Source organism: Canis lupus, chromosome 28 (assembly GCF_011100685.1).
Source record: "Canis lupus familiaris isolate Mischka breed German Shepherd chromosome 28, alternate assembly UU_Cfam_GSD_1.0, whole genome shotgun sequence".
Classification (NCBI taxonomy): domain Eukaryota; kingdom Metazoa; phylum Chordata; class Mammalia; order Carnivora; family Canidae; genus Canis; species Canis lupus.
The window spans coordinates 2,086,625-2,102,033 of record NC_049249.1 but is presented as its reverse complement, the minus strand read 5'-3'; the positions used below and the strand labels follow the sequence as shown (position 1 = coordinate 2,102,033).

The following is a 15,409-nucleotide window of genomic DNA, read 5'->3' as shown; positions in this document are numbered from 1 at the left end:
GAGAAGGTATTTGCAAAAGATATAACCAATAAGGAATTAGTATCCAAAATATATAAAGAACTTATAACATTCAACACCAAAAGAAACAACCCACAACTAATCTGATTAAATTTAGTTAATTAAATTTAATTATCTGTAATACCTTTCCTTCCTTGGTTTGCTTGGGAAACTCCTACTCCTTTTTTAAGATCCCTTCTTCTCAGAGTTTGTCCCTAACTCCCCACCTTTCAGGCAAAATGAAGGCCCTCTTATCTGGTTTTCCAGAGATTTTGGCATCTTTTTGTAACAACTGGCAAGAATATACTATAGACACTAGTTAGAGCAGACTGCAAGCTCCATGAAGGGAGGGACAATCATCTTTGTAAGTCAGTACTAGTGTACAGACTGGCTTTTAAAAAGTTCATTAAATGTTTACTGACTTAAAGTAAAAGGCAATAAGAATCAAAGTAAGACAGAGTTCACAGAAACTTACAGCTTACCTTGTCTGATTTCCTACTTGTTCTACTGCCTAGCTAAATACCTTTAAGTTGTTTCCTTCTGAGTTTAGAATCAATATAATAATTCCTCCCCCTTTTACAGAGTAGAAAAACAAGACCAGAGAAGTAAAGAGATTTATTTACCTTTATGCAGTAGAGTTAATTTTTGAAAAAACCCTAGCAACTTTAGGTTTAACCCTATAATGCTAAGGCTGTAAAATAATATAATAGACTATTATAAAAAGACTATAGTCAGTATCTTAGAGTTTCACAAAGGACAGAAATAAAGTTTTTTTGAAATAAATCTTTTATAAGAAAACCTTTCTCAATAAATAAATTTCAGTTTTATAAATTACTAAGTATCAAACACATAAAGGACAATTTTAGAATTATATACCTAGGGCAGTGGGGTGGAGAGAATGCATGAAATTTAGTCTTGTGAATATGAGATTGTTTTGACAACACATAGTAAACATTAAGGTTTATGGAGTATATCACACAGGGTCCTCCTCTTCTAAGTGAGACATGCAAATGAAAACATATTTACCTTAAAGATTCAGATAATGGTGTTAAAGTGCCATCTCCCCTATCTACTACACGAAAGAAATTCAGTTGATCTCCTTCTCGGTATACCAAAAATGTAACTTGTTTGTTGCAGGAGGTCTTCTCCCAGACCTCATCTCGAATGGAATCCATGTACTCAGCCATCTCCCTAAGTGGATCTTCCATAGGAACTACAAATGGAAAAATTGATAAACAAGCTTTCAATTTATATCAAGTTTTATGCATGTTGGTACAGTGACAGGATATAATGTGTTAAATTGAAATAACACTGTGCATACAACATATACGTGATAGTCTTTAAATAAGTTTCTGGTCTTTTTATAGTTTAATTTAGCATTCCATATGTTGTACTAACATGAAAGAAATGAAATGCATTATTATGTTGTTACATACAAAGACAGGGCTTAACCAAATACATCAGTATTTTTCTGTGCCACTAGAGTCTGCTGATTCCATGACATAATTACCTATGACTATTTTCACTTCACACATCTATTTCCTATATTTTCCAAATTTGTCAGATCAATAATCAAAAACACACTGGTTTAAAGACAATACTATACACAGATAACCAACTTTCAAAATTTTCTAACAGTGGAATTCACATGTCATTAAACACTATATAATTCTATCTTACAATGGCTCCATAAACACGTTAGAGTTCTTACACTATTCTCAGACTTGGTACTATAAACATCTTATGTCACAAAGGACAATTTTATAAGCCCAGTTGATAGAATTCCTAATACTAGGAGTGCTAGTAGCCAACTCTAACATTACTACCTTTACATTTTTCTAACCTATCCAAAACAGTTCAACATATCTTACAAAATCCTCCTGAAGTAGCTAGGAAAAAGATGATAAATACCCCCATTTTCTAACTAAAATTATGAAACAGAGAGACAAGATTTGACTTGTGGAAGAAATAAACTAGCACTGGAATCAATACTTAACCTTAGTCTTCTGGTCAGTAAAGGATCAAACAAGTATGAAGGTCTTCCCTTTCAAATAAGGCCCACAAAACAGAACTGCTCTGAGCAGTCTAAGGATCCCTCTTCTTGGTGGGGAATCATGTGACACACCTGAATCAGGAACCAATGAGAACATTTCCAAATTTCCCCATGCTTAGAACTCTCTTCTTAATCAAATAGAAATTGCTCACATCAACTTTTCCAAGGGCCCTTCCACAATCATCCTCCTAGAATCCTATTTCCACACTGTCACACTCCCCAAATTCCTCCACTGCACTTGCAACTGCCTGACATCAAATCTTTACACCTTTATTATGGGCAATGTCAGTAAGCAGAAACTTTTTTCTTCCATGGAACAGTGTATTGAACATCTAGTAGATGCATAAAATATACTCGTTAAACGAATGACTTCCAGAGATTGCTCACATTCTGAAAAAGGATTCAACAGTGCCAAAATAATACCCATGAAACCCAAATGCATCACGAACCAGGCTAACGGGCAACTTTAGAATTCTCTGTAAAAATCATTATACCCAGAGTTGAAGATTCTGGGTAAAAGAAAGCAACAAACTGGTATGAACCTAAACACAGTGATAACCATATATTTATACAATGCTATCATTTCCTTTCCCTCTACTGGTGAGGTTTACTTTTAAATATCCTAGTATTAAATCAAGAATCAGGAGATTTTCCTGAAACATGAGTTCCTTCTGTGTATTTGGGCTTTAAAGAACAATGCTTAGAAAAACAATCATCATTTTTCTAAGGAAGAAAATCTGACTAAAACTTGAGACTATAAAAATACCAACTGGCTTGAAAATTATTTAATTGTTTTAATATACAGAATTTTCACAAATGCCTACCTCTTCTAGTATTTATAGGTCCCCCACGCATAGCCAATACCAGCTTCAAGGTACAACCTTCTGATATACTGTGAACACAAAAATAAACCACCATAATTAAAGTGTTCTTGGTGTTAGACATATACACAATTAAGTGCTAGTTTATCAGGCATAGTACTTACCCTCTATAATAAAAAAAGATACAGCAATATACGTTAATATAAAATGTTAACTTAATTACTTGTATAAAAAGGGAAAAGTAAGTTCTCATAGGCTTTAAATATGAGACGTCATCTCAATTTAGTCTCTTCGTTTCACACAAAGAGGCTCTAAGAAGAAAAGAAGTTTGTCCAAGGTTCAAAAGGTTAGAAAAAAGATCCAGTTAGTAAAATAGAAAATAGAAAAATAGCAAATCTATAAAATCTACAAGATCTCTTGAATCCCTGTGCTCTTCCAGATATTTCACATCACCTCTGTCTCTTTTTTTTTATTACGAAAAGAGTGAAGAAGTGTATGAATGAGAGAAAGGAGAAAAAAAGACGAAAGCCAAATAGTGTATCTGCAATCACTGGTGCACTTAGTAACAGAAGAAAAGCTTGATGAAAAAAATGAAAGACTTGGTGAAGAGCAAAACTCTCTTACCCAATACTCTTTTTTTGTCTCTATCAAGTGTATTTGTTTTACTTTTTTTATTTTTTTAAAGATCTTATTTATTTATTTGAGAGAGACAGAGTGCAAGTGGGAGAACACAAGTAGGGGGAGCAGCAGACTCCCCACTGAGAAAGGAGTTTGATGTGGAGCTCAATCTCGGGACCTCAAAATCATGATCTGAACCGAAGGCAGCTGCCTGATTGTGCCACCCAGACACCCCTATTTTTTATTTTTTTATTAAGTTTTTTATTTTAATTCTAGTATAGTTAACAGTGTTATTATATTAGTTCCAGGTGTACAATACAGTGATTCAACAATTGTATGCATTACTCAGTGTTTATCATGATTAGTGTCCTCTTAATCTCCTTCACCTAGTTCACCCATCCTCCATCCATCTCCCTGCCTCTGGTAACCATCACTTTGTTCTCTATAGTTAAGAGTGTTTCTTGGTTTGTCTATGTTTTTCCTTTGCTTATATGTTTTGTTTTTAAATTCCACATATGAGTGAAACTCGATGGTATTTACCTTGTTCTGACTTACTCCACTTAGCATTATACTCTCTAGCTCCTTCCATGTCATTGCAAATGCAAGATTTCATTTTTTCATGGCTGAAAAATATTTCATTCATTCATCTACCAGTGGACATTGGGCTGCTTCCATAATTTGGCTATTGTAAATAATGCCTCTATAAACAGAGGGTTACATGTATCCCTTTGAATTAGTGTTGGGTAAATACCCAATAGTGCAATTATTAGATTGTAGGGTACTTCTATTTTAAATTTTTTGATGAACCTCCACACTATCTTCCACAGTGGCTGCACCAATTTGCATTCCCACCACCACTACAAGAAGATTCCTTCCCCCCCCACCCCGCCCCCAGCAATCTCATCAACGCCTGTTCTATCTTGTGTTGTTACTTTTAGCCATTCCAACAGGTGTGAGGTAACATATCACTGTAGTTTTGATTTGCATTTCCCTGATGATTAGTGATACTGAGCATCTTTTCATATGTTTGTTGGCCATCTAGATGTCTTCTTTGCAGAAATGCCTGTTTTTTAATTGGATCATTTGGTTTTGGGGTGTTGAGTTGTATTGTTTTTATTTTTTTGGATACTAACCCTAACCCTTTCTTGGATATGTCATTTGCAAACATCTCCCATTCAGTAGATTGCTTTTAGTTCTGTCCTTTGCTGTGCAGAAGCTTTTCATTTTGATGTAGTCCCAATAGTTTATTTTTGCCTTTATTTCCCTTGCCTCAGGAGATATACATTAGAAAAATGTTGCTATAGCTGGTGTCAGAGAAATTACTACATGTGCTCTCTTCTAGGATTTTTATTCTTACCCAATACTCTTGTAAAAATGAAAAGAAAAATAAAGTAGCCAAGTGGGAACGGGTCAATATTAAAAAGAGCACAAGGCAAGGTCAAAAGAGAAAGATTAAAAAATAAAAAGGCAGGGGATACGTAATTGGTGTGAAAAATGAAAATATAAAGAATCAAAGGATAAGGATCAGGCAGTATGGAGTACTGAACCAACATATCTTACGGTTCAGGATTTACCCTTAAATCTAGGGGTCACAACTATTCAGAAGACATGATCCAAGGATTCAGAAGGAAAATACTGATACATCGAGTCGTAATGCTGAGCATCTAGAAAACAGCCAATATGTAATTAAACTCACTTGTAATCATTCAAGCAAAATTCATCTTCAAGTTCCATGTTATTCCAAATTAAGTGCTGCTGACAGATGGAAATACCTTAGGGAAATGTTATAAAAATATGGTTACAAATTCAATAGAATATTCAAAAGAGTAGGATAGAAAGCTATTAAAGAATTACTATTAATAATAAATTAAACACGTTTCTAAATTGAATGCTAGGTGCTTAGCTAAAATTGCCAGAATCATACGTAAAAGGTATGGTTAAAAGTAGATGGAGTCCAATCTACACACTTTAGAACAGTAATTTTAGTAACTCTCTATCCGAGAAGTGAAGTAAGACATTAGGAGCCCTTTAAAGACAAATATCATGAAATCAGCCCTGAAGAATTTAAGATTTAAGGCCTAAAAGGCAGTTCTCAGTGCTATGAAGTACAGTCTTCATTCAGTTATTTGCAGATTGTTAAAAGTATATTGTTGGGGGTAGGGGAGGTGTGAAATGGGTGAAGGGGGTTAGAATGTACAAATCTCAGCTATAAAATAATTATGTAATAAAATATATAAAATAAAGTAGAACATGGGGACTATATAGTTAATAATATTGTATCCCAATGGAACATTACTCAGCCATTAGAAATGACAAATACCCACCATTTGCTTCAACGTGGATGGAACTGGAGGGTATTATACTGAGTGAAATAAGTCAATCGGAGAAGGACAAACATTATATGGTCTCACTCATTTGAGGAATATAAATAGTGAAAGGGAATAGAGGGGAATAGAGAAGAAATGGGTAGGAAATATCAGAAAGGGGAGACAGAACATGGAAGACTCCTAACTCTGGGAAATGAACTAGGGGTGGTGGAAGGGGAGGAGGGCGGGGGGTGGGGGTGACTGGGAAGCGGGCACTGAGGGGGGCACTTGACGGGATGCACAGTGGGTGTTATTCTGTATGTTGGCAAATTGAACACCAATAAAAAATAAATTTATTATTAAAATAATAATAATCATAATATTGTATACCTGAAAGTTGCTAAGAGAGTAGAAGAAAATTTCTTCATCACAAGAAAACAAGTTTATAACTCTGTATGGTGATGGATGTTAAAAAGACCCATTACAGTAACCACTTCGCAATAAATACAAATACTGAATCATTATATTGTACACTCAAAACAAGTATGTCCAATTATATCTAAGTTCAAATATATAGAACATTTAACTTAGTTTACTGTTTTTGTGGGGAGGCGGTTATTCCTAAAATGTGTTCCTAGAGTAGTATTATCTACTGATTAACATGGCATCTTTCATAACTCTTCTGAATGAAAAAGTCAGAAATCTTGAAAAACGGTAGAAAATATCATTTTGAATATAAACATTAATGTACTAGAAAATTCTTTCCAACTTAGTATTTATATGTGATCGTATATTAACATGTTCTTCTGTAGACCCTAAACACTAATCACAGAATAATTCAATATTTGGCGCAAAAAAAAATTATGTTGTGCGTAATTTTCAATGCTGAAAATTATACTCTAGAACACAGTTATTTGCATTCCTGTGATATTAAAGAAATATTAAGGAAGATTCTACAGACTAATATAATCTTTTTTGTGCATTTCTTTGTTTTTTTCCAAAGTGTACATTAGAATGCCCAAAGAAGCAGTCCAGGTGGCTCAGTGGTTTAGCGCCACCTTCAGCCCAGGGCCTGATCCTGGAGACCCCAGATCAAGTGAGTCCCTGCATGGAGCCTGCTTCTCCCTCTGCCTATGTCTCTGCCTCTCTCTTTCTGTGTGTGTGTGTGTGTGTGTGTGTGTGTGTGTGTGTGTGTGTATCTCATGAATAAATAAAATCTTTTTTTTTTTTTTTTTTTTTTTTTTTTTTTTTTAAAGATTTTATTTATTCATTCATGATAGTCACAGAGAGAGAGAGGCAGAGACACAGGCAGAGGGAGAAGCAGGCTCCATGCACCGGGAGCCCGACGTGGGATTCGATCCCGGGTCTCCAGGATCGCGCCCTGGGCCAAAGGCAGGCGCCAAACCGCTGCGCCACCCAGGGATCCCCAATAAATAAAATCTTAAAAAAAAAAAAAAAAGAATACCCAAAGAATATTTGGACTATACTCGCCAGAGAGTATTATCTACACTATAGAACATTTAATGAATACCGATATTGATGAAAATCTTTCTTGAATATCTCATATACTTAGCCCTCTCAAATTACTTTTCTTAGGATACTAAAGCTGCCTAGAATAATAATAGTGGTGGGGTGCCTGGGTGGCTCTGTTGGTTAAGTGTTCAACTTTTGATTTTGGATCAGGTCATGATCTCAGCATCATGAGATCAAGTCCTGCATCCAGCTCTAAGCTCAGGATGGAATCTACTCGTCCCTCTCCTCCTGCTCATCCCTCTGTTTGTCTCTCTTTCAAATAAATAAATAAAATCTTAAAAAAATAATAACAGTGGTATGTATGCTACTGTTTATTATTATAAGCGAGTAACTAGAGGGTGGGGCAAGATGGCATAGGAGTAGGGTCCCCAAGTCACCTGTCCCCACCAACTTACCTAGATAACTTTCAAATCATCCTGAAAACCTACAAATTTGGCCTGAGATTTAAAGAGAGAACAGCTGGAATGCTACAATGAGAAGAGTTCACACTTCTATCAAGGTAGGAAGACAGAAAAATAAATAAATAAAAAAGCATCCAAGGGGGACGGGACCCCACAAGGAGCCAGGCTAAGGCCCTGAGGCTAGTGCCTCCAGTACAGGAAAGGCCCAGTCCCAGAGAAGAAGGACCTTTACCAATCTTACTGGACTGAAAGGAGCTCACAGGGAGCTCAGGCAGGATCCCAGGAGGGGCAGTGGAGATCCCAGGTTCCCAGAGTCACTAACAGAGGAAGTGTGCGGGGGGGGGGGGGGGGGGGGGGCGGGGGGGGGAGTGTGCCACACACCCCGGGCTGAGCTCCCTAAAGGGCTAGAGTACCTGCCTGGTGGGGCCTCCGGAGCAGCTCAGGTGGTGGCTCCGCGTGGAGGGGGCTGCGCCACCTGAGGAGTGCGATTCCAGCAGCGCAGGCCCCCGAGCCTAGGGTGTCAGGGGACACACACAGCCCAGGATCCTGTGCTCCCCTTGGTACAGGCAAAGGCCAGGATGGCACAGGACAGCAAGAATGCTCCTGCCACTGGGCGGCCTGAGCTGTGCAGATCAGCGGCCCCCGCCCCCAGAGCATCCAGGCCAGTGCAGACTGAGAGACTGTGGTGGTTACTGTGGGAGCTGACTCCAGGGTTGGAGAGCTGGCCCCTGCCACTGTTGTCGTTCCTCATGCTGTCACCTTATGCCTGGGACTGAGCGAAGCAGCAAGGGAGCAAGGGCCTCACAAGATAAATAGCTCCAACTGAGCTGTGCACCTGGCAGGGGGCTGAGCAGCTCCCCCAGGTGCACACACCTGAGAATCAGCACAGCAGGCTGCTCCCCCAGAAGACCAACTGGAAGGACAGGGGAAGAGTAAGTTCTTGACCAAGCAGTGCTGGAAAGCGTCAGGGTAAGTCAAGGGACTCACAGTTTATAGAATCAGAGTATACTCCTCCTTGGTTTTTTATTGTTGTTTTGTTGTTGTTATTCTTTGTGGTTTTTTCCTTTTCTTTTTTTTCTCTTTTTTTTCCTTCCTTTTCATTACAACTTGTTTTTAGCCATTCTGCACTGAGCAAAATGACTAGGAAAAAAAAAACTCACCACAAAAGAAAGAATCAGAAATAGAACTCTCTCCCACAGAGTTACAGAATTTGGATTACAATTAAATGTCAGAAAGTCAATTCAGAAGCAGAATTATAAAGCTACTGGTAGCTCTGGAAAAAGCATAAAGGACTTCAAGAGACTTCATGACTGCAGAATTTAGATCCAATCAGGCCAAAATTAAAAATCAATTAAATGAGATGCAATCCAAACTGGAGGTCCTAACAATGAGAGTTAATGCACTAGAAGAATGAGTGAGTGACACAGAAGACAAGTTGATAAAAAGGAAGGAAGCTAAGGAAAAAGAGAAAAACAAAAGATCATGAGGAAAGGTTAAGGGAAATAAATGGCAGCCTAAGAAGGAAAATTCTACTTGTAATTGGGGTTCCAGAGGGCGCCAAAAGGGACAGAGGACCAGAAAGTGTATTTGAACAAATAATAGCTGAGAACTTACCTAACTTGGGAAAGGAAACAGGCATTCAGATCCAGGAGAGAGGTCCCTCCCTAAAATCAATAAAAACCATTCAACACCCCGACATTTAATAGTGAAACTTGCAAATTGCAAAGATAAAGAGAAGATACTTAAAGCAGCAAGAGACAAGAGATCCCTAACCTTTATGGGGAGAAGTATTAGGTTAACAGTAGACCTCTCCACAGAGACCTGGCAAACCAGAAAGGGCTGGCAAGATATATTCAAGGTCCTAAATGAGAAGAACAAGCAGCCAAGAATACTCTATCCAGAATGACTCTCATTCAGAATAGGAGAGATAAAGAGCTTCCAAAATAGGCAGAAACTGAAAGAATATATGACCACCAAACCAACTCTGCAGGAAATATTAAGGGGGACTCCGTAAAAGAAAGAGGAGGTCCAATGAAACAATCCACAAAAACAGGGACTGAATAGGTATCAATGATGACACTAAATTCTTATCTTTCAATAAGATAAGAATTCTGAACATGAATGGGCTTAATGATCCCATTAAAAGGCGCAGGGTTCACACTGGAGAAAAAAGGAAGAGCCATCTATTTGCTGTCTACAAGAGACTCATTTTAGACCTAAGGAAACCTACAGCCTGAAAATGAAAGAATGGAGAACCATTTACCATTCAAATGGTCCTCAAAAGAAAGCAGGAGTAGCAGTGTTCATATCAGATAAACTAAAGTTTATCCCAAAGACTGTAGTAAGAGATGAAGAGGGACACTATATCATACTTAAAGGATCTATCCAACAAGAGGACCTAACAGTCATGTATATTTATGCCCCGAATGCGGGAGCTGCCAAGTCTATCAATCAATTAATAACCAAAGTTAAGACATACTTAGATAATAATACACTAATACTGGGAGACTTCAACACGGCCCTTTCTATAAATGACAGATCTTCTAAGCACAACATCTCCAAAGAAACAAGAGCTTTAAATGATACACTGGACCAGATGGATTTCACAGATATTTACAGAACTTTACATCCAAATGCATCCTGGGGATAAATCCCACTTGGTCATGGTGAAAAATCTTCTTAATGTACTGTTGGATCCTATTGGCTAGTATCTTGTTGAGAATTTTTGCATCTGTGTTCATCAGGAATATTGGTCTATAATTCTCCTTTTTGGTGGGGTCTTTGTCTGGTTTTGGAATTAAGGTGATGATGACCTCACAGAACGAGTTTGGTGTAGGTATTCCATCCCTTGCTATCTTTTGGAACAATAATTGTAGTAGAATAGATATTGTTTCTTCTTTAAATATTTGATAGAATTCCCCTGGGAAGCCATCTGGCCCTGGACTTTTGTGTCTTGGGAGGTTTTTGATGACTGCTTCCATTTCCTTCCTGGTTATTGGCCTGTTCAGGTTTTCTATTTCTTCCTGTTCCAGTTTTGGTAGTTTGTGGTTTTCCAGAAATGTGTCTATTTCTTCTAGATTGCCTAAATTATTGGTATAACAGCTGCTTATAATAAGTTTTTAAAATCGTTTGTATTTCCTTGGTGTTGGTCATGATCTCTCCTTTCTCATTCATGATTTTATTGAGTCTTTTCTCTCTTCCTTTTAATAAGGATGGCTAATGGTTTATCTATCTTATGAATTCTTTCAAAGAACCAACTCCTGGTTTTGTTCCACAGTTCTTCTGGTCTCGATTTCATGGAGTTCTGCTCGAATCTTTATTAACTCTCTTCTTCTGCTGGGTGAAGGTTTCATTTGCTGTTGCTTCTCTAGCTCCTTTAGGTGCAAGGTTAGCTTTTGTATAGGAGTTCTTTCCAGTTTTTTGAGGGATGCTATTATTGTGATGTATTTCCCCCTCAGGACTGCTTTTGTTGTATCCCAAAGATTTTGAATGGTTGTATATTCATTCTCATTAGTTTCCATGAATCTTTTTTTTTTCCATGAATCTTTTTAATTCTTCTCTAATTTCTTGCTTGACACTTTCATCTTTTAGAAGGATGGTCTTTAACCTCCACGTTCTTGAAATCCTTCCAAACTTCTTCTTGTGATTTAGTTCTAGTTTCAAAGCATTATGGTCTGAAAATATGCAGGGGACGATCCCAATCTTTTGATATCAGTGAAAACCTGATTTGTGACCCAGTATGTGGTCTATTCTGGAGAAAGTTCCATGTGCACTTGAGAAGAATGTGTATTCAGTTGCATTTGGATGTAAATTTCTGTAAATATTTGTGAAATCGATCTGGTCCAGTGTATCATTTAAAGCTCTTGTTTCTTTGGAGATGTTGTGCTTAGAAGCTCTGTCATTTATAGAAAAGGCCTTGTTGAAGTCTCCCAGTATTAGTGTATTATTATCTAAGTATGTCTTAACTTTGGTTATTAATTGATTGATAGACTTGGCAGCTCCCACAGCATTCAGGGCAAAATATTCATGACTGTTAGGTTCTCTTGTTGGATAGATCCTTTAAGTATGATATAGTGTCCCTCTTCATCTCTTACTACAGTCTTTGGGATAAACTTTAATTTATCTGATATAAGGATGGCTACCCCTGCTTTCTTTTGAGAACCATTTGAATGGTACATGGTTCTCCAACCTTTCATTTTCAGGCTGTAGGTGTCCTTAGGTCTAAAATGAGTCCCTGTAGACAGGAAAAGATGGGTCTTGCTTTCTATCCAGTTTGAAACCCTGTGTCTTTTGATGGGATCATTAAGCCCACTCATGTTCAGAGTTACTACTGAAAGATATGAATTTAGTGTCATCATTGATACCTATTCAGTCCCTGTTTTTGTGGATTGTTTCCTTGGACTTCCTCTTTCTTTTTTTTTTTTTAAAGATTTATTTATTTATTTATTTATTTATTTATTTATTTATTTATTTATTTATGATACACATAGGGAGAGAGAGAGAGAGGCAGAGACACAGGAGGAGGGAGAAGCAGGCTCCATGCTGGGAGCCCGATGTGGGAGCTGATCCCGGGACTCCAGGATCGTGCCCTGGGCCAAAGGCAGGCGCTAAACCGCTGAGCCACCCAGGGATCCCCGGACTTCCTCTTTCTTTTACGGAGTCCCCCTTAATATTTCTTGCAGAGCTGGTTTGGTGGTCCCATATTCTTTCAGTTTCTGCCTATCTTGGAAGCTCTTTATCTCTCCTTCTATTCTGAATGAGAGCCTTGCTGGATAGAGTATTCATGGCTGCATGTTCTTCTCATTTAGGACCTTGAATATATCCTGCCAACCCTTTCTGGCCTGCCAGGTCTCTGTGGAGAGGTCTGCTGTTAACCTAATACTTCTCCCCATAAAGGTTAGGGATTTCTTGTCTCTTGCTGCTTTAAGGATCTTCTCTTTATCTTTGGAATTTGCAAGTTTCACTATTAAATGTCGAGGGTGTTGAGGGTGTTGAACGGTTTTTACTGATTTTAGGGAGGGACCTATCTCCTGGATCTGAATGCCTGTTTCCCTTCCTAAGTTAGGGAAGTTCTCAGCTATGATTTGTTCAAATACACCTTCTGGTCCTCTGTCCCTTTCGGCGCCCTCTGGAACCCCAATTAAAAGTAGAATTTTCCTTCTTAGGCTGTCATTTATTTCCCTTAACCTAACCTCATGATCTTTTGTTTTTCTCTTTTTCCCTCAGCTTCCCTCCTTGCCATCAACTTGTCTTCTCTGTCACTCACTCGTTTTTCTACCTCATTAACCCTTGTCGTTAGGACCTCCAGTTTGGATTGCATCTCACTGAATTGATTTTTAATTTCGGCCTGATTGGATCTAAATTCTGCAGTCATGAAGTCTCTTGAATCCTTTATGCTTTTTCCAGAGCCACCAGTAACTTTATAATCGTGCTTCTAAATTGGCTTTCTGACATCTAATTGTAATCCAAATTCTATAATTATGTGGGAGAGAGAGTACTGTTTCTGATTCTTTTGTGATGAGTTCTTCCTTCTAGTCATTTTGCTCCATATAGAGTGGCTAAAAACAAGTTGTACTGAAAAACGGAGAAAAAGAGAAAAAAAGGGGGAGTGGGACAAACAAGAAACAATAAACAAGGAGGGTCATCCTCTGATTCTATATACTGTAAGTCCCTCGACTTCCCCTGGAACTTTCCAGCATTGCTTGGTCAAGAACTTGCCCTTCCCCTGTCCTTCCAGCTGGTGTTCTGGGGGAGGGGCCTGCTCTGCTGATTCTCAGTTGTATGCATCTGGGGGAGTTGTCCTGCCCCTGCCAGGTGCATGGCTCAGTAGGAGCTGTTTATCCTGTGAGGACCCTGCTCCCTGGCAGCCCTGCTCAACCCCATGTACCAGGTGACACCAGGAGGAACAACAACAGTGGCGGAGGCCAGCTCTCCAGCCCTAGAGTCAGCTCCCTCAGTAACTACCACATCTCCCAGTCCGCAGGGGCCTGGATGCTCTGGGGGTGAGGGGGCGCTGATCTGCACAGCTCAGGGCCACCCAGCTGCAGGAGTGTCCCCGCTGTCCCGTGCCTTCTCGGCCCCCGCCTGTCCTAGGGGGGAGTGCCAGATCTTGGTTGTGTCCCCCGGCTCCTTGGCCTCTGGGACCTGTGCTGCTGGAATCATACTCCCCAGCCGCGCAGCCCCCTCCCCGCAGAGCCACCGCGGAGCTGCTCCCGAGGCCCCGCTGGGCGTGCCCTCCAGCCCTTTAGGTAGCTCGGCCTGTGGTGTGGTGTGCTCTCCCCAGGGTGCACCTCTTCTGTTAGTGACCCCGGGAACCTGGGGGGCATCACTGCCCCTCCTGGGATCCTGCCCGAGCTCCCTGCGAGTGCCTTTCCGTCCGGGAAGATTGGTAAAGCTCCTGCTTCTCCGGGCTTGGGCTTTCCTGTCCTGGAGGCTCTCACCGCCTGGCCTTAGCCCAGCCTCTCACGGGGGCCCCTCCCCCTTGAATGCTTTTTTATTTATTTTTCATTCTTCCTACCTTGATAGCTCAAACTCTTCTCACTGTAGCATTCCAGCTTTTCTCTCTTTAAATCAAGCCGAATTTGTAGGTTTTCAGGATGATTTGAAAGTTATCTATGTAAGTTGGTGGGGACAGGTGACTTGGGGACCCTACTCTTCTGCCATCTTGCCCCACCTCATGTGTCAAAATAAATATTCTTTTAAAAAAAAGAAAGAAAAGAAGGGCGCCTGGGTGGTTCAGTCGCTTAAGCATCTGCTTTACTTTGGCTCAAGTCATGAGATCCATCCTTGCATTAGGCTCCCTGCTCAGTGGGGAATTTGCTTCTCCTTCTCCCTCTGTTGCTCCCCCTGCTTGTTATATCTCTCTCTCTCTCTCTCTCTCTGTCAAATAAATAAATAAATAAATACAATCTTTGGAGGAGAGGAAAAATTGAAAAACAGAGAAACAATTCTTAACTGGCTAACTACGGTACAGCGCAGAAGAGGCAAATAGAAACAATCATCTAGCAGCCTTTCCCTAAAAGAGATATATTTGCATACTTTAAAGATGGTAGCCTAGGGGACAGATTCCAAACAGCCTGTATCTACGTGCTGAGATCCTTCCCACTGCGACAACTACTGCAAGCCACAAAAATGCACTGTTTGGATAATCACAAAGATCTGAGAGATAAGCAGGGTTGAATGAGAAGGTTCATATCAAATATAAGACCACTACATCAAGATTGGAAGAAATGGCTGTTTTAACTAAAGCACAGAAACCATCACGGAGAGTCAAGAAAAGTAAAGAGACAAGTATGTTCCAAACAAAAGAACAAGATAAAACCTCTTGATGAAATGGAGATAAGTGATCTACCTGATAAAGAGTTCAAAATAATGATCATGAAGATATTTGCCAATGTCAGAAGGATAATGCACGAACAAAGTAAGAATTTCAACAAAGAGAAAATGTATGAAAGTATCAAATAAATCACGAAGCTGAAGAATAAAATAACTGAATTGAAAAATTAAATACAGGGGTAAAACAGCCAACCATACAAAGCAGAAGAAAAGGTCAGCAAACTGAAAGGACAGTGGAATTCATCCAGTCAAAGGAGCAAAAAGATAAAAGAGAAAAGTCCGATTAATGGATTTATGGAACAATATTAAATAGACCAATATTTGCATTATAGAGGTCCCAAAAGG

At 39.3% G+C, this 15,409-nt stretch overlaps 1 protein-coding gene across 1 annotated transcript in view; it reads right to left on the bottom strand.

The window, feature by feature from the left end:
* ZFAND4 (zinc finger AN1-type containing 4) overlaps nt 1-15,409 on the bottom strand; it is a 61,970-nt gene that overhangs the window by 29,974 nt on the left and 16,587 nt on the right. The window contains 3 exon segments of the mRNA NM_001302671.1: nt 1,024-1,210; nt 2,875-2,942; nt 5,186-5,261. Of these exon segments, the coding sequence (NP_001289600.1) occupies nt 1,024-1,210; nt 2,875-2,942; nt 5,186-5,261 (331 nt within the window).